General features: G+C 40.4%; 1 protein-coding gene across 2 annotated transcripts; it reads left to right on the top strand.

The window, feature by feature from the left end:
* The first annotated feature begins 2,608 nt into the window (after positions 1-2,608).
* Positions 2,609-21,973, top strand: LOC117743102 (periostin-like). Of its 2 annotated transcripts, XM_034550862.1 has the most exons (23): positions 2,609-2,793; positions 3,402-3,500; positions 8,247-8,311; positions 8,434-8,591; positions 8,680-8,844; positions 8,959-9,105; positions 9,290-9,431; positions 10,428-10,640; positions 10,755-10,889; positions 11,124-11,272; positions 11,771-11,907; positions 12,521-12,651; positions 12,830-12,960; positions 14,000-14,102; positions 14,198-14,265; positions 14,370-14,415; positions 14,494-14,526; positions 15,381-15,781; positions 15,815-16,367; positions 16,502-16,528; positions 19,013-19,099; positions 19,206-19,241; positions 19,502-21,973. In XM_034550862.1, exons 1-23 carry the CDS (start codon positions 2,675-2,677, stop codon positions 19,558-19,560), a joined length of 3,204 nt encoding a protein of 1,067 aa, XP_034406753.1. In that variant the 5' UTR covers positions 2,609-2,674; the 3' UTR covers positions 19,561-21,973. The 2 variants fall into 2 exon arrangements, with proteins under 2 accessions (XP_034406753.1, XP_034406752.1); XM_034550861.1 differs by having other exon boundaries at positions 15,381-16,367.
* Positions 21,974-22,241: the final 268 nt, after the last annotated feature.

The following is a 22,241-nucleotide window of genomic DNA, read 5'->3' on the forward strand; positions in this document are numbered from 1 at the left end:
AATACTTGGTTTGATTCATTTTCCTGTTGTGGATTCAATCTGATGTGAAGGACATACTGTATACTTACATATTTATATTCTTTAAAAAAAAATGTGACCATCAATCCATGTACGATGCAGTAGCTATTGTGTTCCTGTGTGTTCCTGTGTGTGTGTGTGTGTGTTTGTGTGTTAATCTTTCAGGTCTCGTTTGTTCAAACCCTTTCAATTTTAGAAACAGTCAGGACTTTGTGAGTATCTCATGCGTTTCTTTTTTTACTTTCTGAAAATCAAGTGTGTAATGGATGTTACATCTTATGTTAGTAGCACAGGCAGTTTCAGTCGTAACAAAGATCTTCTTGAAACAGACTCTTTCTCCTTTGTAAATGATGTATGGGCGTGGGAATGGGCCGTCCTATTCAGGAAGCCGAACCAGGCTTAATGACTTTCTGTAAATGGATAAAAATGTAGGACAAGGTGGTAAGTTTCTTCAAGTTATAAGAATACGAAAGAAAGCTCATCTGAAACCTCAGATTTCAACAAATGTACAACTTCCCTTTGTGTTCTTCCACTGGCCACACATTTGTGTTTTCTCTGAACTGATTTATTGTCTGCTTTCTTTCACTTTCCTATTTGTAGTTCAATGAGTTCAATTGGCAAATAAGTGACCAGGCGATTGAAAAAGAATGAAATATTCAACAGTTGATGAAACGGGGCTCCATGTGTGATCAAAAGGATGCGCAGAAATGCCCCCGGGTTTGTGATGGATCTGCCAACTTTGAACCAGACGGTCACAGATGCAGAAACACATAATTGGAAAGGGCTTGAACTTGCATATACACATGCTCACACTCACCACGCATACATCTTATTCAGTAATTTAGGTATTGTCTAATTCTACATAATTGATCAAATAGCAGACTCACGCATGGCTGCACTGACAAGTCCTCTCCACTAGGGGGAAGTGTTATTATAGGGTTGGGGTTCCTGCTCACTGCTTCCTCTGCCAATATCTCTGTCAAATAACCACCTGCAACCTGAAGAGGACTGAGGTGCAGTACTCTGGGAAGCAAACGCTCAACAGAATTTAAATTCCTCTTAAATGTTTATAAGCTGACAGAACAGAGACAAAGGAAAGAGAAGCATTCAATTTAAAATTAACTTTAATCTAAGTGACAATCGTTTATGTACTATGTGTGTGTCTGTGTATGTGTATGTAGGTAGGGATCTAAGAGGCAAAAGGGAAAGGAAGTCAATAAGGTTTAAATTACTGTAAATTCCTGGCTGGGCTGAACATGTGTTTTCCCAGACTGAGAAGTTTGTCTCACATGCTAAGATAGCATCATAGACAGGAAGTTGTCTCCAAAGGGATGGTGCCCTGATGGAGACAGCTCAGCCTCCTGCAGGCTGCTGTCCTCCCTGGGACCAGAGGGGTCATGCCAGTTCAGAAAGAGTGAGTAAAGCTGTGATGTGCTGTATGTGATTTTAGTTAATTATTCAAAACAAGGCAATCTTCATTTCTTCCCTCATTATTTTTGGCCAAGGACACCTCAGTGAAAACGTTCTTATCTTTGCTTTACTGCATTATATGCATTTAATATAAGAAACTCAACTTGCACCTTTACATTGGGGCCTTCCGTGTGTGGTCACATTTGTGGTGTAAACCATATGATGCAGCTCTCAAATCAATGAATATTGTTCCCCAGTTTAGATGCATACTTGTTCAGATGCGCACGTCCAGTCCGTGCATGACGATGTCCGGGAGCCTTTTCCATCAAGGATTTCCCCTTTGAAACAGTATCAGATCTGGCTTCAACACAGGAGACAGCTGTAAAAGTTCGGACCGGGAAAGAAGCTGATGAACGATGAACATGACAGCAGGGAGGATGGAGGGGATAAAAGAGGAGCCGGAGCGCAAATGGGAGTTCAAGTTCAAGGCTGGTGGAAGTTATATATCCACATCGGGAAGGTAATGAGGAGAGTGCCATCCCAGGGGATGGATGGTAAAAATATAGTAAGGCTTCTGTCAAGCAAAGTGTAAACCCATCATCTACTCAGATAAATCACCACGGGTCTTTGAGTTTGATTTACAGCCTTATTTCATAACCTATTACAAACAATTTAATTCACATATTTCATTGCCAAATTTCAGAGGTGTGCTTTCTATAGTTTTAATAAGTCACTCTCTTACTTTAATTTTACTCTGATGTGGACTCCAAGTGTGTCAAAAATGCTCTGTCAATCATAGGTCAAAACATAATATACTCTTTAAAAAACCGTCAATCCACAGATGGAGTATGAAACTGTCCTTATAGAGTGTAGATCGACGTAAAGTTTGAGGTACTCAAACACCAGCGAGTCCTCGGTGCTCTGGGATGTGATGGTGGTAATGAAATTCATGAGAAATCCATGTGCAGCAACGTGAGGGAGGGGGAGACAATAAGCTTGAGTCAAAGCAGGAGGAAGGATTTTGGAAGAGTGTGTGGGTGAGAGCAGGATGTAATGATATGGAAAAGACTGAGGGAGTAAAAAGAGAGTGGGTGGGTATGGGTGTGTGTTAGAGAGTTGGTATAAAGGCTCCCTCTCTGACTCAGACTCACATATCTCTTTTTTTTGGGGTGTCCGTGTGTGTGTGTGTTTATAAGACAACCGGAGCTTGTGTGTTTGTGCCCTTGAGGACTGATTCCTCCCCAGGATGCATCAGCTGCTCGTGGTGACCTCAGTGCTGGTGGCACTCTGTTCTCTAGGGAGTGTGGATACTTCCGCCTATGACAAGATAGTCACCCACAGTCGCATTCGGGCCCGGAAAGAAGGGTAAGGAGATGGGACAAGGGTGATGGAGGGTGGGATTGGAAGACTGTTTTAAGGCGAGAGAGAGGTGACAAATGCCAAACTTAAACACCAGTGCAGCAGATTTTTACGTTTGTAATTCAGCAGGTAACCACCCTGGTCCACTTGCTTGCATTTGTATGCAGAATAAATATTTGCACAGTAATAATCGTAGCAGTAGTAAGCTGACAGCCGATATGTAGCCATATGAAGAGCTGTAAGTTGTAAGGGTTTAATATACGTGCTCACAAAGAGCACAGGTCAGACATATTGATAAAATTATCGATTTAAGCCATAATGGAAAATTCAATATCGTCTGGCACATTTATTATTCACTCTTCAGCTGTAAATAATATACCCAATTTACCCATTGAATTTGATTCTAAATTAAGGGAATTATCTTTCATTGCTTTCTGAAATTGACTTATATTAAGAAGATTAGACAAAACAAGATTTTAAACTTTACCAAATGATGTCAATCTTCTCCCCTCTCCCCACATCCTGCCTCAACTTGCCTTTACAACCCCCGGTTCTCACTTTCTTTCCCCCCCCACCCCCCCCCCCCCCCCCCCCCTCCCCCCTCTCTCTTACAGACCTAATGTGTGCGCCCTGCAACAGGTCCAGGGCTCTAAAAAGAAGTACTTCAGCACATGTAGGAACTGGTACAAAGGCTCCATCTGTGGCAAGAAGACGTAAGTCTTGACCAAAAGAGTGAATGGATCTAATTGCTATGAGATTTGTTTGGATTTACTTTTCTTTTTTGATGATTATTATTTGCACTGAACTCAATTGACCTAACCCAAAATGTTAACCACTCCCAGCTTCCACACGTCCTTCACATATACAGGAATATTTTCAATCTGTTCTAACCAGATAATAGTCCTGACCGTCTCCTTCAAGTCACCTTAATCCATGGCTCACTTTTTAAAGATTCTTTCTATTTATACATCATTTATTTTTGACTTCATCAAGCCCTCCCCAACTCTCGAGTCTGGACATGCCGTGTAGCCTGCGGGCCGGGAGTCGCTCTATTGTGAGCCCGTTGATGGGGTAAACTCTGCTTGACAGTAATCCCCACATCCCTTCTGACACGTCTCAGGTGCTCAAGAAAAATGTTGCCCATATGCTTTTAGTGTGTGTGTGTGTGTGTGTGTGTGTGTGTGTGTGTGTGTGTGTGTGTGTGTGTGAGTGTGTGTGTGAGTGTGAGTGTGTACAATCTGGCAAAACGGAGGATATATTGTAGCTCTTGTTTCACTAGTTTTGGATTCTTGGTATGGGTAGTGTATACTTGATGTGTGCTGTATATAATATGTGCATGCAACAAGAGTGTGTGAATGTGTCTCATACAGAGTTATGAAACTCTTTATCATGGCAAATTAGCCATATTTCTTTTATATTGCTAGTGTTCTGTACTACTGTAAAGGTGATAGCTGCTTCAGAATAATAAACTGCAAAAAAAAATATGTTTCTTGGATTAAATAAGCCAAATATAAAGATAGTAATATGTAAACATTTGGGATTACGGGCAAAAGAGTAGAGTGCATGAATGGCTTTAGATATTTGAGCTTCTGCAGGATGTATAAGATCAGAGGGCCTGTTGATGGATTTATGTCAGTGTCATATTTTCCGTGCCATGACGTGCTGAATGAGTCGATATTACAGCAACAAATATATGAAAATAGGAAATATAGCCGCCGATGTGTTGATGGAGTGTAAGGCTCGGCTGGAGCTGTACACACACATACACACACCTTCTTTTAGTCAGCCGTACTATCTGCTGCTGTTTAAGGATGAGCCTGACAATAAGGAGACGAGAGAGAGAGACAATGGATAAAAGAGGGATTGAGTCATTTTCTCCCACCATGGTACAGCGATGGACTCTATGCTGAGATAATAATGATTGCCTTTATATACAGTGCTTTAAACAAGTTTAAGTACAAATAAAACTGACAACGGTTTGGTATAAAAAGGATGTCAAATATTGCATCAGCAAGCAAATATATAGATTATTAAAAACAAACAATGAAGAAGCCAGCAAAATGTCTCCTCTCCTTCTCTCGCTGTCTGTGGTCACAGTGAGGACATTGTTCAGGAGCAGTGGAGGAAATCCAAGCAGCTGTGATGTCTGAGCTGGATTTGGTGTTGAGGGGAGATTATGAAAGATTGTTTAAGTCTATTGCATGGCTATTTGGATGTTCCAGTGTACATTGCAAGCTGGTGTGCTCATAAGCTCCAGTTTAAACAAGTCTTGAGGGTGCAGCAGTTGAGGCCTGATTGATTCTCTTAGAAACCGCTACCACAAAGAACAAATTACACTGGTGTGAATTTAACATGTCCTTGGTTTTTTTACAATTTCTGATACATGTTAATTTATGCCATAAGGATTTCTTAATGCCTTAATTTCCACAAAGAACTCCTGAAGTGCGTTGCTGGAGGGTCAGGTGGTAGCAATTTTCTTCAAATTATTGTTCTGTAGGTAGCAACACAACATGCAGGGAGTATTTAAAAAAGGGCTTAATTTGTGGTTAAACCATAATAGTGTCTGAGAAGTGGTAAAGTCCATTCCCATGTATAAAAAGAGAACATGTTGTCAAGTATTCAGGAAGTCACTGGCACTGTCCCTTGATGAAAACACAAGAGACACTGTTGATTGTTAATTACATAACAGGAAAAACAACTGTAATGATTTTATCTGATGCCAACAACCCCACCTAGTGTTTCTGCATGTGTACAGTATGTGTCTCTGTCAAAGTATGTGTATTCATGACCTGTGTTTCCACAACTGCTCATCTGGAAGCCACATCGAACTAGTTCATGCCGTGACACTGCCAAAAGCCTGGTTTGCTGGCATACTGCATCCATTATCCGGTCAGACCACAGTGGGAGAGCAATGATATCATAGCTTCCTGACAGCCAGCTGTACATTTATATTGATGTATTTTGCATTCAAACAATTAGTGTCAATGCAGAGAATGGCTGCAATAAAAGTGACATGGCTGTTTGACCAAAAATAAACAATTCACCATTCTTTATCATTGCACACAGCATAAAGACCCACATGCTGATTAAAGTGGGTTGGAGAGGTTTGCCAAAGCATGCAAGTTCTTTAAAGGGAGTTGGAGTTGAAGGGAGCAAGTGTGTGTGTGTGCGTGTGTGTGTGTGTGTGCGTGCGTGTGTGTTTGAAGTGGCTATGAAGGGAGTATTTTTCTCTTGCATAATATATCACTTCTGTTCAATTTCTGAAAGGAAAGCAAACAGTTTCTTGTTTTGAACCCCACAGAGAGGGCCGAGAGTTCATATTGAAAGTGTTTCCATGGGAAAACAGAAAGCAGGAAACCTTTAAACTCTGCCCCAAACCTCTTTAGCAAACACAAAACAAGCTCCAACTGGAACGCATAAAGTCCTTTGGGTTAAACCCCAATTAAACTTACTCCAGCATTTAGGAACTCTATGGCTGTTTCTCTGGTGGATCATCGTCCAGTAGTGACTCACTGCCAGTTCGTTTGCATCTTGGAAGATGTGTGTTATCCTGGGATCACTCCAAATGAAATGTCTAAATGTTTGATTATCGTCCACGGTTCATTTTAAGTAAAACTCGACTTGAAACACATAATCTATTCCTCCATTAAACATGATTTTTACATGAATACTCAAATCCTATTTATCAGATCGATCTCATTTTGTATTTGTAAATGATAAAGCCTCAATGACCACCAACGTTAATCACGGAGTTCCACAAGGTTCTGTGCTTGGACCAATTTTATTTACCTTATATATACTTCCTTTGTGCAACATTATCAGGAAACACTCCATAAACTTTCATTGTTATGCAGATGATACTCAATTATATCTATCGATCAAACCAGAGGAGACCAACCAGCTCGCTAAAATTCAAGAATGTCTTAAAGACATAAAAACATGGATGACCTGCAACTTCCTGATGTTAAACTCAGACAAAACTGAAGTTATTTTACTCGGCCCTGAACACCTCAGAGATCAATTATCTGGTGATGTGGTTTCTGTAGATGGCATTGCCCTGGCATCCAACACCACTGTAAAGAATCTCGGTGTTATCTTTGATCAGGACTTGTCCTTTAACTCCCACGTTAAGCAAATCTCAAGGACTGCATTTTTTCATCTACGTAACATTTCAGAAAATCAGGCACATCTTGTCTCAAAAAGATGCAGAAAAGCTGGTTCATGCGTTTGTTACTTCTAGACTAGATTACTGCAACTCCTTATTATCAGGCTGCTCTAATAAGTCTCTTAAATCCCTCCAGTTGATCCAGAATGCTGCAGCTCGTGTACTCACAAAAACTAAGAAAAGAGATCACATTACTCCTGTATTAGCTGCTCTGCACTGGCTCCCTGTAAAATCAAGAATCACATTTAAAATTCTTCTCCTCACCTACAAAGCCTTGATTGGTGATGCACCATCATATCTTAAGGAGCTTGTAGTACCATATTGCCCCACTAGAGTGCTGCACTCACTAAATGTGGGGCTACTTGTGATTCCTAGAGTCCAAAAAGTTAGGATGGGAGCAAGAGCCTTCAGTTATCAAGCTCCTCTTTTATGGAACCAGCTTCCACTTTCAGTCTGAGAGGCAGACACAGTCACCTCATTTAAGAATAGACTTAAGACTTTCCTGTTTAATAGTGCTTATAGTTAGGGCTGAATCAGGTGTGCCCTGGTCGAGCCCCTAGATATGCTGCTATAGGCTTATAGGCTGCTGGGGGATGTTTTAGGATACACTGAGCACCTATCTCCTCTTCTCTCTCTACTTATGCATGCTTCCTTCCCGGAGTCTTTGTGACTTCACATCTCAGAGAGTCCATTGGACCTGGAGGTGTTTGATGCCTGGTGAGCCGGCCTCCTGACTCGGCCCGGCTGATAGCCCCTGCTGATTGTCCCGCCCCCCCTCCTCTCTACATCCTTCTGTTTCATGGAATGGAGGTCCATTCATACATTGTCATATTCATGTAATGTGTTTATGTAACTTTGTAAATGCTGTTCATTCTGTACACATGACATCTATTGCTTCTGTCCATCTGGGGAGAGGGATCCTCCTCTGTTGCTCACCTGAAGGTTTCTTCCCTTTTTTCCCTGTGTTATTTTTGGGGAGTTTTTCCTGATCCGATGTGATCCTTTTTTTTTCTTAAGCCCTCACTTTTTTTCTGCTTTGACTTTAAAATGTGCTTTGCCCAATTATGGATGTTGTATTTGGTGAGTAAGATCCTGTATTTGTGCAGCCTTTCTCTTCTGTCTTAAATGTCCTCACTGTTCTTAGTCCACGTGCCATTATCTCTTTGTACAGGTCCAGAGGTTTTTTTTCTTACTTTCATTCATGTTCACAGTTTATGCATGAATATCATAACATTATGTTTATCAAGATCAGTTAATCTATTGTATCTAACATATTTGTGCTTTTTTTTGGAAGCATGGTCCTATATGAATGCTGTCCTGGGTACATCAAGCTGCAGGGTATGAGAGGATGCCCTGCAGGTAAGTGGCTCTCACTACAGCTTCTTTTTGCTATTCTCTACTGGTAAATTCTGAATTTGTATTCACTCGTACTATAGAATAGTCTGTTTCTGAATAGGAACAATTTCTTTGCTTCCCCTCAGTGGCTCCAATTGACCATGTCTATGGTACGCTGGGGCTTGTAAAGGCGACGACAACACAGCAATACTCCGACATGTCCAAGCTGAGAGAGGAAATTGAAGGCAAAGGCTCCTTTACCATGTTTGCACCTAGCAATGATGCCTGGAATCTTGTAGAATCTGTAAGTGGACTAGAGGGTTCAAACCTTTCTAAAGAATACAATAAATGCAATAATTACTCACACTTTTCTGCTGTTGTGATTTACCTAGACTGTACGGGCTGCACTGGTGAGCAACGTGAACATCGAGCTGTACAACGCTCTTCACTTCCACATGGTGAACCACCGGATTTTGACCAAAGACCTGAAGAACGACATGACTTTCACTTCCATGTACAATGACCTGGGGCTCTATATCAACCACTACTCAAATGGGGTCAGTTTGTTGACATGTACAAGATTGCAAGAACACATCATTGAATTCTGTACAGAAAAGACTTCTTACCCTGATGATGGTCTTGGTTTAATATAACGTTTCCTCTCTGTAAAGATTGTGACAGTGAACTGTGCCAGGATCATCCATGGTAATCAGGTGGCCACAAATGGTGTGGTCCATGTCATTGATCGGGTCATCAGCGGTGTTGGCAACAACATCAAGGAAGTCCTGGATGTCACCGATGAGCTCGCCACCTTCAGAGTATGTAATATAAAAAGCACTCTCAGCTGAAAATGGGCCACAAAACCAATGTCACATGTGAATGAATGTTCAGAAAGTGGAATGTGTGTAAAAAATAATAATTCATCAGAAACTCTGATGAATTATTAGTTTTGTATATCTCTGAATAACAAAACGTGAGACACGCTGTCTTCTTGTTACCCAGGATGCAGTATTGGCTTCTGATATGATGGACAAGCTGGACCAGCCTGGCCACTACACCCTGTTTGCTCCCACTGATGAAGCTTTTGACAAATTGAGCCCAGGCTACCTGGAGCGTATCATGGGAGACAAGGCTGTAATTGCAGGTACATTGTACATGGCACACACTAATGATGACATAAATTGCTAACATACCATGCTTTGGTTGATTTTGATGTGCAACAGTTTGGAGCACTTAAATATTTCTGCTGTAGATTATGCTGGCTGGCCAGATAGTCAGTTCACCACTTTTGTCCAGACTAAAGTATCTCCACATGAACCAGAGATGATTGGCACACAATTATGTACATTCATTCCCATTCATACCCTAGTGCCAATGAGAGGTTTTGCTTTTAGTGAAATATCTTAACAAATATTGGATGAAATGCCATGACATTTGGTGCAGACATTTATGTTCTCCTCGGGATGGATGCGTAATACATGCTGACACGTAATGTCTAAACTACTGAAACCATTCTCCAATCAATTTCTGCAAATTTCTCCCAAAAGCATACACAACTTAGTTCTCAGGAGTAAAGACCAGACTCACAAAAAAACAAACCACACAATGAAAGCAGGAAATTCACGTCTCCACAGTTGCAGCTTATCTGCTTATTTGCTCAGTCACTGGCGTGCCAGGATCGTCTTTTAGCATGAAGCCAGTTTGCAGTGTCCTCATTAAGTGGCTCCCTCAGGGGACACAATATGACCTCAGATAAATTCACAGACACTTGGCAAACAGGCTTCACTGACCAACCGTGGAAGAACAGCCTTCAAAATAAAGATGATATGGAGCCTTGTGTCTTGGTCTAAAAGGGAAGTGAAGAGAGAGAATGCATGAGATTTGGAAGGGTGTTTCCTGTTGGAATTGCTTTGCTTTCACAGCCCAGGCATTGTTGATTTTAACAGTCGGAGGTGTAATCCCATATCTAAATGTTAACAAAAGTGGCTAACTATTTCTAAAAGAGTCTGTCCGTGTGCATGTAAGAATCACAAGTGGAAAGCTCACGTTACACAACCTGATTACAAAAATAACTACAGGCAACCCCCAAAGTGTCTGTTTCTGTTTAACACTCTTTCTCTCTCACACTTCGACCCACCAGCCTTAGTTAACTACCACCTGTTGAACAGTGTCCAGTGTTCAGAAGCAATCATGGCAGGGTCAGTGTATGAGACCGCGGAGGGCAGCACCATAGAGATCGGCTGTGATGGCGACAGTTTGACAGTCAATGGAATCAAGATGGTGCTGAAGAAGGACATAGTCACCACTAATGGCGTCATCCACCTCATCGACCAGGTGCTCATCCCTGACTCAGGTAAAACACATCCTGAATAATCTCTCTCAGCAAATATTAATATATGTTCAGATCATTTGGCTAAATTGTCTCTCTGTGGTCACAAACATGTTATGTTTATGTGATTCATATCAGCCAAGGAAGGGGTCGAGCTGATGGGAGACGGCCAGAGCACTTTTAACGACATGGTGTCTGAATTGGGCTTAGCGGCTGCCATTGGTCCAAAGACAGAGTATACTCTCCTTGCCCCTGTCAACGATGCCTTCACAAGTGAGTTGATCTCCAAACAAGTTATTGTGGGTGGCACAGTGATTGAGAGGATTGACCTTGAGCAAGAATGTGAAGGAAAAGTCAAATGTTGTTTTTCACAGATTCAAACTCATATACTCATTATATACGTTTCACTTAAACTTGTTAAGGCATCCAGAAGTAGAAATATGTAATAAGGAGTTACATGTAACATTACCCGTCATTTTAAATCTGTCACTCTTCTCTCTTTATCAGCTGAGGTGATGTCAACAGAGCAGAGCCTGCTGAAATTCATTTTGGAAAACCACATTTTGAAGCTGAAAGTTAAACTGAGTGAACTCTACAATGGACAGCTGTTGGAAACACTTGCTGGCAAACTGCTCAGAGTCTTCATTTACCGCACTGTGAGAACTGTGTCTGTGTGTGTGTGTGTGTGTGTGTGTGTGTGTGTGTGTGTGTGTGTGTGTGTGTGTGTGTGTGTGTGTGTGTGTGTGTGTGTGTGTGGAAAGTCAAACAGAGTTGGAAAGGAACAGGAAAATAAGATAAAAAAAGAAGTTATGGAAAGACAATGAAGAGGGTTGGCTTCCATATTGGAAATTTGAAAGTCATTACCAGGCACTTATTAAGTGTTAACATGATTTGGCAATCTTTTTTTCAATCAATTGAAAGCAAATGCAATAAAACATTTAATTAGTCCTGGCCTTGCAAGATGAAGTGCTTTTCTGCTCTGGTGATTCAGATATTAGGAACAGCTTGGTTTAATGTCATTTTTGTATTTTTCTTTTTGATTGATTGCAATCAAACAGGACCGCCTCCATCACAGAAGCTAAATAGTTACCACATTTGTACAGTGACTTTTAGGCCAGTTATTCTGCTCTCTGAATGTTCTTCTTCTTTGTTAGGCTGTGTGCATAGAAAACGCCTGTATGGTGCGTGGCAGTAAAGAGGGAAGCAAAAGTGCCCTCCATGTTGTGAGGTCTCTCATCAAACCGTCCAAAAAAACAATCTACGAGCTCCTGGTTGATGATAGACGGTTTAAGTAAGAACTACACCTTATTTTAACAGATGTTTTTGATGTACTTGTTTTGGATGTAATCATTTTTTTTTTATTGTTGTTGTTGTATATAAATATTTATGAATTCATGACATTACAATTTGCATTCGTAAGTTGCAATCCCTCACTCAAATCCAAAACCGAACTCAATCACATTCCAATAAGCATGAGCCTCCTGTCCAAAAAGAGAAACACCCTTCCAGTTTTGGGCTCAAACGCAACATAAAATCTGGTCTCTTCCGTGCTCAGGACCCATTATTCCATTACAGCCAGAGCTGTTCTTTTCCTTGCCGAGAAAGTGAATGTCCTGACTGGTTTGTTCAGTCTGAATGAAACACAGTAGTTCACCGTGATGTAAAACTGAAATTGAGAACAAAACTGGTACAAAATGTCTACTTTTATTGTTTTTATGCTGCCTTGTGGATTTTAAAACATGAATGTCATTATCATTTCCATGAATCCAAAAGAGTAAAAAGGCCACCTGCAGATGCTCTTAAATGTAGGCTTAATTTCATTCCCACAGTACTGGAATGTATACTTGTGTTAATTGACTTTCTTCTTTCTATTTTTGTCTCTTTTTTTTTTTTTACAAATATAGGATTTTTCTGTCACTGATGGAGACAGCAGGTCTGACTGATCTGCTGAAGCAGGAAGGCTCCTACACCATCTTTGCACCAACTGACGATGCCTTTGCTAATCTCAGTAGAGAGGACTTTGCTCTGCTCAAAAGTGAGAACTCTGAAACTAACACATCCACACGCTTTCATGTATCTCCCTTTGTAAGATTGGGGATCGCTGTCAAGCTTTTACTGATTTAAAGTTGCATTGCAAGGATGAGAGGAGAAAAACATAATCAATGCTCTCTCTCAATATGTAAATCTTGTTTGCCTTTTGCTGTCATTGACAGGTGATCTGAATGCGCTGAGGATCATTCTGCTGTACCACTTCAGCAATGGCATATTCATCAATGGAGGATTAGAGGGAGGAGTAACCAATCTGCTCAAAACCCTCCAGGGCAATAACCTGCAAGTTATATCTGTATGTGAAATCCATCACTTGAGTGTGTATTTGTGTCCTCAGAATCAAAGAGACAGGACTGGTTTCCTGAATCTGTCATTCAACAATCATCGTACAGGGATAAATCATTTGTAGGTTGCATCAGCACAATGAAGTGTGTTTTGAGTAAGATTTGGAACAATGATTATAACCCACAAACTATCGCTAGCTTTCAATTCCTGCCCACGTTTGAATAAATAAATAAGAACTCTGGGAAATGTAGGAAGATGCAATTGATGAAGAAGCATATTTCTCATTTAAGAGCATATTTTGTATTATGAAATTAAGTTTTAAATTACCACACATTTCGGGGGTTTTCTCAAAGACTCCATTGTAAAACTCAAATCTAATCTTTCCCCACATTCTCATGTAAGCAATAGCATCAAAGAGCCACTGCTAATCTATTACTTCAAAGCTAAATATCTCTGGAGAAAGGCCAGAAGTAATAAACTCTGGCTTCCTGTCGTTTCCATCAACGCCCACCCTCAGTATTCATCCACCACTCCCCACCTATCACTCTGATGTCCTCCACCTGCCATTTTTCTCTGTCTGCCTTGACTGCTCTTCAGTCTTCACCTCAGTTTTATTATAATTTCACCCATTAGCTCAATTTTGCTTTCCCTCTTTCTCCTATCGCGCTGATCAGGCCAAGGACTTTCTTAATAATGGACACAGGAAAGCTTATTTGAAATAATTCTCCATCGGGACAGGCATGATCTGGCTCAAGTTGGTGGGTGAGAGAGAGCCAGAGGCAAACACACCTTGCTGACTCAGCATGTCCACCTTCAGTCACCTACACCTTGAATTTCAGAAAATTCGGAAGCTCACTTCCGACAGAGCAGCACACTGCCTAGGACCTGATATCAAAACCTCTCATATGAAATAATTTCATAAAATTGTATGTCTTTAAATCCAGTAATTATTTTATGGTAGTAGCTGGGGTAGCTCACAAAATAAGAATGTGTTTATTGATACCCTTGAAAATAGATGTACATATAGTGTTTTTTTCTGTTTTCGATAGGTGAACAACTCTATTAATGTCAATTCTGTGGACGTGGCCGAGAGTGACCTGATGGCAACAAATGGTGTGATCCATGTGGTGAAGAATGTTCTCTATCCTGCAGGTGAGAACACCAGACATTATTATACAATCATGTAGTGTGCACATGTGCTGGAATGGGTTATGGTATGCTATTTTGATAATGTATATTACTTACAGATCTTCCTGTGGGCCGCCAGGACCTCCTGGTCCTCCTGAGGAAGCTGATTAAGTACATCCAGATAAAGGTAGATAGAAGACAGAATACACAGTCTGGATATGCATCGGTCAATGTGAATCGCTATTATTTTGTGAGTCTTCTGCATTTCATTCTATGCTTTTTGTTCTTCAGTTTATTTCTGGATTTTCTTATGAAGAGATCCCACTCACGTTCATCAGTAAGTGTCTTTAGCACTCATGACGTGTGAATATAATTGCATTTGCAACGACTTAAAACTACTTGTGTTACTTCACAGGAAAGATCATCACAACTACACACGTTGAAACAGGTAAGACCCCAACTACCAGCTACATGATTAAAAGTTTAGGCTATTGATCATTCAATAGTCGAAACCAATTCATGTCCTTTGTTCAACAATGTGCATCTGTTCTTGAGTTGAAATCCAATCTGGAGCATATTGCCTGCATGTCATCGGTCCATTCAGGCATCGTCCATAGTTGTTCCGCTGATTATCCACTCTTGCTCTTGCGCTAATCCTCTTGGACCTCTTGGCATATTTAATGAGCTCCTTTAGGGATGATGTAATTAGGCTGTCAAAGCATAACAGTCAGAGACCTTAGAGGACTCTTGGATGATGATCTTTAAGTTGGGCATAGTCCAGTGCACTTTCATAAAAAAAGAGGTCATTGTATCTCAACGGGGCCGACCTGGTTAAATAAAGGCTATACATTTTTATTTTTTTTAAATACAGATGGGATACTTTATATATTGTGTAACATAGTAGAGATGAAGTCCAATTTTCAACGGTAATTAGGCACGACATGGACCATAGAGCTGACGGTCTGGACCTCAAGGGCGTTTCATGCTAAACCGTTATGCTTAAATTGAGAGAAAAGTGATTCATCTTTGTAAAGCAAGCAAACTATTCCTCATAATATTACGCTGTATTTAAAATGTTGGAATTAAAATGACACATTTTGGTCTAAAGGTAAATCTGCATTAGCTCACTGGACCATGTAGTGTAACAGCACCGGTTATCACAATGCAATCTAATAACCTACACCCACCAGCCTCTATTTGTTCTGCATGCTTTGATGACTTGTGTTTGATGAGTGTGTTCGAAGGATAACATTTCTTCCTATCATTCTCAAGTATTCTCATGTTACCGCTCTCTCTCTACAGTCCCTGGCGTAACAAAGGTGACCAGAGTCATTCAGGGAGAGCCAACTATCACCAAGATCACCAGAGTCATTGAAGGAGAGCCAACCTTTACCAAGGTTACAAGAGTCATTGAAGGAGAGCCAACCGTTACCAAGGTTACAAGAGTCATTGAATCAGAACCAGTAATCACTGAGGTGGTCGTCAAGGGGGAGCCGGAGATCACCAAAGTAACCAGGGTCATTGAGGGAAAGCCTTCCTTGACACATGTAACCAGGGTCATTGAGGGAGAGCCTTCCTTGACACATGTAACCAGGGTCATTGAGGGAGAGCCTTCCTTGACACATGTAACCAGGGTCATTGAGGGAGAACCTTCCTTGACACATGTAACCAGGGTCATTGAGGGAGAACCTTCCTTGACACATGTAACCAGGGTCATTGAGGGAGACCGTACACATGTAACCAGGGTCATTGAGGGAGAACCTTCCTTGACACATGTAACCAGGGTCATTGAGGGAGACCGTACACATGTAACCAGGGTCATTGAGGGAGAGCCTTTCTTGACACATATAACCAGGCTCATTGAGGGAGAACCTTCCTTGACACATGTAACCAGGGTCATTGAGGGAGACCGTACACATGTAACCAGGGTCATTGAGGGAGAACCTTCCTTCACACATACAACCAGGGTAATTGAGGGAGAACCTTCCTTGACACATGTAACCAGGGTCATTGAGGGAGAACCTTCCTTGACACATACAACCAGGGTCATTGAGGGAAAACCTTCCTTGACACATGTAACCAGGGTCATTGAGGGAAAACCTTCCTTGACACATACAACCAGGGTCATTGAGGGAAAACCTTCCTTGACACATATAACCAGGGTCATTGAGGGAAAACCTTCCTTGACACATGTAACCAGGGTCATTGAGGGAGAACCTTCCTTCACACATGTAACCAGGACCAATGAAGGAAAATCCGCCATTAAAAAGGTTACAAGAGTTATCGAGGGTAAGTTCCTGAATGTTTAAGAATGTTTACATCATTTATATTTTGAGTGCAAATGATAGGTTAGATAATCAAATGTGGAATTTACAAAGGTTTTGACATAGATGTGATGACCTAACATGATTTATTTGACACAGGTGGAGAGCTTGATAAAGATGGAAAAGGTCAGTTTCTCTGAACATGTTTACTCCTTTGACGAGCTTAAAGTAAAAAAATAAGTTCATGCATCTTCTAACAGCTCTTTTAACAAATACATCTGTGTTCCTGTTGACCACAGTTAACTGAGCATCATCACTAATCTAATGTCAAAATCTCATTTCTGATGATCAATTAAATCATCAGCTGCATCATGTGCACTATTTTAGCCTTTTAAGCAGAATGAGTAGGATTTTCCTAAAAAAGATATATATTAAAGTAATCTCAATCATAATTTTTGTCCCACTAGAAATGTGTGGCATAGGCACAAGTGCCCTAATATTGCTTTAGGCTCTGTGACCACGGACTTCATGTAAGCCCTTGACCGCCTTCCCAATATGTTTCCGACACGTGTGATCCAAATAGTTCCATTACCTCTAGAGTTGTGAAGTCCAAATAGAAAAACTACACAACATTCTGCTTCAATCAAAATCAATATCTGAATAATTTCTCCCCTGGGGACGCTTAACAGCACACAAAGGGAGGGCCTCACCTGTATTAACAGGGTGGTCTGGCAGACATCTAACAGTACTAGAAGTATATTTATATACATTAATAATCATTTAAAAAATGTGGACCTACTGAGTGAGTTGTTGTGCTCTCCCTGGGCGAGCCTAAGAATAAAATACACAAAGATAATGTGAACAGCATTTGATATTTAAAAAGATGAAATAATTATGAAATCCTAAAATATGTAGTAATTTATAGTAAAGTAGTAGTCTTTAATTGGTGCAAATTAAAATGTACCCTGTTAAAACGGTTTCTCACCAATGCAATGAGAAAATGTCCTGCAGGAATATGAAAGATTTGCACATGACAATTATGCACATCGGTTCCGTTAAAAATTATCTGCATGGCTGTATTCCCTTTTTCGTCAATGAGTCCCAATTAGTTTTTTCCTAAATATTGCCCATGTCCACTACACACAACAAAAAACGGTCAGAGAATGTCTAAGTGTTAAACTCCATAATAAACAAACTATTCAGACCCCAAATGTTATGCTCACACTTAACTGTTGTTGCTAGCCCGGTACCGTGACCAACATATAACGCTACATGTGCATATCAGCTACATTACCAAATAAATCGTATCCCAGCAACTCTGCGATCTCAAGCCATATAGTGTCCTCAATGTGGTTGTTGAGGTAGTTTTTGTAGTGTTTGTCGTACATTATTGGGGACGACCCATTGTTCCGAAGGCACATTATTTCGAAACACCAATAGTCTGAAAAATGTCCCGTCAGACTGAGCGCTCATTTGTCCGACAGTTCGTTACCCCGAAAACTAACTCTCATCGTACCGAAAATCCATTGCGCCATATACATCAGTGAATGGTTAATTATTATGTAGAATGATGAATATGGGGCTGCACGGTGGTGTAGTGGCTAGCACTGTCGCCTCACAGCAAGAGGGCCGCGGGTTCAATTCCCGGTCGGAGCGGTCCTTCTGTGTGGAGTTTGCATGTTCTCCCTGTGGCAGCGTGGGTTCTCTCCGGGCTCTCCGGCTTCCTCCCACAGTCCAAAGACATGCTGCAGGTTAATTGATCTCTAAATTGCCCATAGGTGTGAATGTGAGAGTGAATGGTTGTATGTCCCTACATGTGCCCTTGATGGACTGGCGGCCTGTCCAGGGTGTCCCCTGCCTTCGCCCTATGTCAGCTGGGATAGGCTCCAGCGCCCCCGCGACCCTAATGAGGATTAAGCGGTATTGAAAATGGATGGATGGATGGATGATGAATATATTTTTTATGTCATCAGTTTGAACAAAGGATTTCACTGGTCAAACATATATTCATACAAATATTCCACGGGGTGTGCAACATTCATGAGAACCAATCAAACCAATTCTATACATTTCTGTGCACATTTTTTCCAATGAAAATCCATGCTTGGAATGAAATGGCTTTCATGGTACCCAACTCAGACCTTTAGGCCAATAGCAGGTGTGTGTGCAGGTAAGCTTTAAGCTGTTTTCACCTAAAATGGCTTCACAAGGGTCTTGCAGCTTAGTTTGTGGGCTAAGAATGTGTGTATGTGTTCATAAATACTGCACAAATATGCTTGACTTTGTGTTGACGGTGGCGGAGGAAGTGTTTTTGCGGAGTCTATATACCTGTCAGTCTGTCGTTACTAAGTCGTTTAATGACTTTCAACACCCTTCTCCGCTGCCGGTCCGAAGGTGGAGCAAGATACACCACAGCGAATGAGCCTTTTATCATTAAGGGTAGAATCTCCTTACACAAACTCTTCATACCAAACAGCTTTCTTTCAAATGTTTGTCCTTTCCTCCTTGAAGTAATCATATTATATATCTGCATTCAGTCAGGATATGTGGTTGCTTCAAGGTGGAAAAAAGAACGAGATACATTCTTTTGAATTGATGTAACTCCATTCATGATTGTATCTGTTCAATTGTTCAGTATTTGTGGTCTAATGGTTTTGTTATGAACGTCAGGCCCAGACTTCTCTAAGATCACCACCATCCACGGCAACCCACAGCTGATTGATCAGGAATCGGACAGAATTACCAAGCTCATTCAAGGTGAAGAATCATAACTTTATTGGATCTGCTCAGATTTTGAATAACACTTGCATGTCTGTGTTGGCCTGAAAGCTGTGATTGACTGTATTGTTTCTTTGAGTCACAGGGAAAGGTGGATTTGCTGCTGCCAGGAAAGCTCCAGGTGAGAGCATACTTTGTTGATGACAAATTCATCAACACCAACGTTGGATTGGACGAAAACAAGTGTGCCAAAAACCACATAATCACTGCTGGAAAATATTGTTGGATTTTACTTTCACTCCTGTCACTTTTTTACTTTCCATTATCTGCCTTTGAGTCCTTTCACCTATTCAACACTTAGCTTTCCACCTTGACATGTTTATTTTGTCATTCATTCATACCTCCAATCCCCTCCATTAACTCTTAACTCCTCTTTTACAGCTGGAATGAGAAGGAGGAGAACAAAGCTAGTCAGGCGTCACCACAAGCCAAGGGAGTGAATCCAACAGAGAGGAACACCTTCGGGCTCACCACAGAGACTGAATACATCTCCAGTGCTCCTGGTTTAGAACAACTGTGGACCAATAGGGAGAGATCTAATCAATCTCGCTATTTCTTTGTCCAAACCACCAGTGAGAATGATTGTTTACTATTCCGCCTGGACCCTCCTGTGTGTGATAGGCATGATGTGTAATAGCCATGCAATGCAATAAGTCATGTAAGTGTGCAAGGGAAATATGGCCTTTTTCCGTGGGGTAGATGGTGTGTAAGGTGAGATATTTCCTACCACTGAGAGATTGTGGTTAAAGTTTTCTTTATGTGTATCATTTCACTTTGAATACGGATGGCTTGGGAAGATTTTGTATGCTTTTTATGGTGTTTGTATTATGTACAATGAATGCATTTGAATGACAAATACAACAGTGCTACCATTAGAAGCTTTTCTGAACCTCTGTAAATTATCACAAACGTGGGCACATGATTAGAAAAATACAATTACATTTTATACACTTTTCAGTAATTCTTTCAAGTTTCTATGTCTGTTTTTACTCCACAAAATCAATATGTTTTATGCTGTTGAATGTGAGCCTGACCTCAGTGTGTCCCTGTACAACCAGGCTCAGGTTGTTCTCATACACTGTTCGTAGCTATACCTACAAAAAGTTATGCACTACAATTGTGTCATAGCCCACATAATCATTTTTTATGTAATACACTTAAGCGTGAGCTAGGACAGGTACGACAAGGAGCAATAATGTGTAGGGAGGAGTTTGGGGTTGATGGGAGGGTCTGAAAACACGTTTTATCTTTCACCAGGGAAGCCGTTGTTAACATAACTTTCGTACTTAAGTAACTCTACTTCTGGAATTATTTTAACCCAAACCACAGCCTTTTCCTTAACTCACCAATTAGTTAGTTGATGGATATGTGTCGGAAAATGAACAAAGAAATCAAGAAATATTGTAGATATCATACAAAGCATTATATGATGAAATTTGGCAATACTACCCAATCCTATTTTAGTTTTTATCTCAAGGAAAAAATGTTAAATAAAATGATTTTAGTTACTTATACTAATACTAATACTAATACTAATGTGTTCCATTAATCTTATATTTCTATTGTTTAAGCTGAAAGTGCAATGGAACCAAACAAAGTTAAAACCTATACCATAAATATATGTTAAAAAATAGAGAGCGACATAATGCAGTTTTGTTATATAAGATCATCATTTTTAGGAGACAAGACTTTACAGAAACACAACTTCCAGAATATTACCATAAATGTACAACTTTAGGGTATGTCTAGCTGACAGTAGCTTAGCCAAGGCAGTAGTTATGTCTACACTTGCAAATCTGTCATTGGCTTTGGACCACTTCTGTTTACATGGCTCGTCTACCACATACATCTTCATCCGAAAAAAATGTGTTTAAAGGATTTCCTGAAAAGTTATTTCATACAGATTTGTCTTTTTCCATCTCCTGAACAAAAGGCATCTGCATGGTGAGAATATATGTTCATAAACATTGAACACAACAACAGGTCAAAATTGAAGTATAACATAACAGTTACACAATGCTCTATTTACCAGTAATTCTACACAAGCGTCCCATCTCATATGTGATTCATATTTCTCTGCAGTTTATCATACCGTACATGTGACTTTGCGTAAACAAATATGAAATAGTACTGTATGTGTAGCTTAAAATTATGCATGGCAGTTAACTAGAGGGGAGTAGAAGTTTGCACAAGGACTGCTGGCTTAACGTAGAGAGCTGATTAAAAGGGGACGAACAGAGGTCATGATAGGACGTCAGTGATTCAGTTGATTGGACATGATTCACACCTGTCTATATAAGGCCCCACAGACAATGCATGTGGGAGCAAAATCCAAGGTTGATAGTTTAAAAAGAATAAAGATGCCTCACACATATAAGACATTATGCTAGTTGTATACCTTTTGGTTAAGAACATGTAGTTTTGATACCTAGACTTACTTGAGATTCATGTAAACATGCTCTCTTTTGCCTTTATTTAGTCATAAAACTCAGTCAGGACAGGAAAACAGTTTTAAATGCTTTCTGGTGGAGAGTTTGATGAGAAGCTTGACACCACTCGGATGTATCTCTTAAGGTTACAGACAGTTAGCTTAGCTTAGCCAAAAGACTGGAAACGATGGGAACCAGCTAGCATGCCACTGTTCAAGAGTAACAAACATTGCCTAGTGTCACTAATCAACATGTAATTTGTAATTTGCTGCAACAATCTGACCATTGTTAGTCTTTGCTGGTGCAACTGCTCAGCGCAACTAAATATTCAGACAACCAAAGGCTCTAAGAGTGCTTCGATATAATGGACAAATGGTGGAATTACATATTAAAAAATAAAAATGGAAATCAACCTAATTAATAAAGTGAGAATATGTCTAACCTTTCAAAATAATTGTGCGCATATTTTTTTGAAAATTAAACTGCATGTGACACGGATTGTTTATATTCCTCTATAATACACTTCCCAATGAAAACCAAAACCTTTGTTGTTGATCATGCAAACTAAATGTTTCTAAGAAATTAGTTTTTGAACAGTGCTTATTGAATATACAAATATGATTATTCCTCTTAGTGACCTTCCATGACCTTATGACATACAGTATATATTTACGGACAAGTGGTTCCTCTAC

Source organism: Cyclopterus lumpus, chromosome 14 (assembly GCF_009769545.1).
Source record: "Cyclopterus lumpus isolate fCycLum1 chromosome 14, fCycLum1.pri, whole genome shotgun sequence".
Classification (NCBI taxonomy): domain Eukaryota; kingdom Metazoa; phylum Chordata; class Actinopteri; order Perciformes; family Cyclopteridae; genus Cyclopterus; species Cyclopterus lumpus.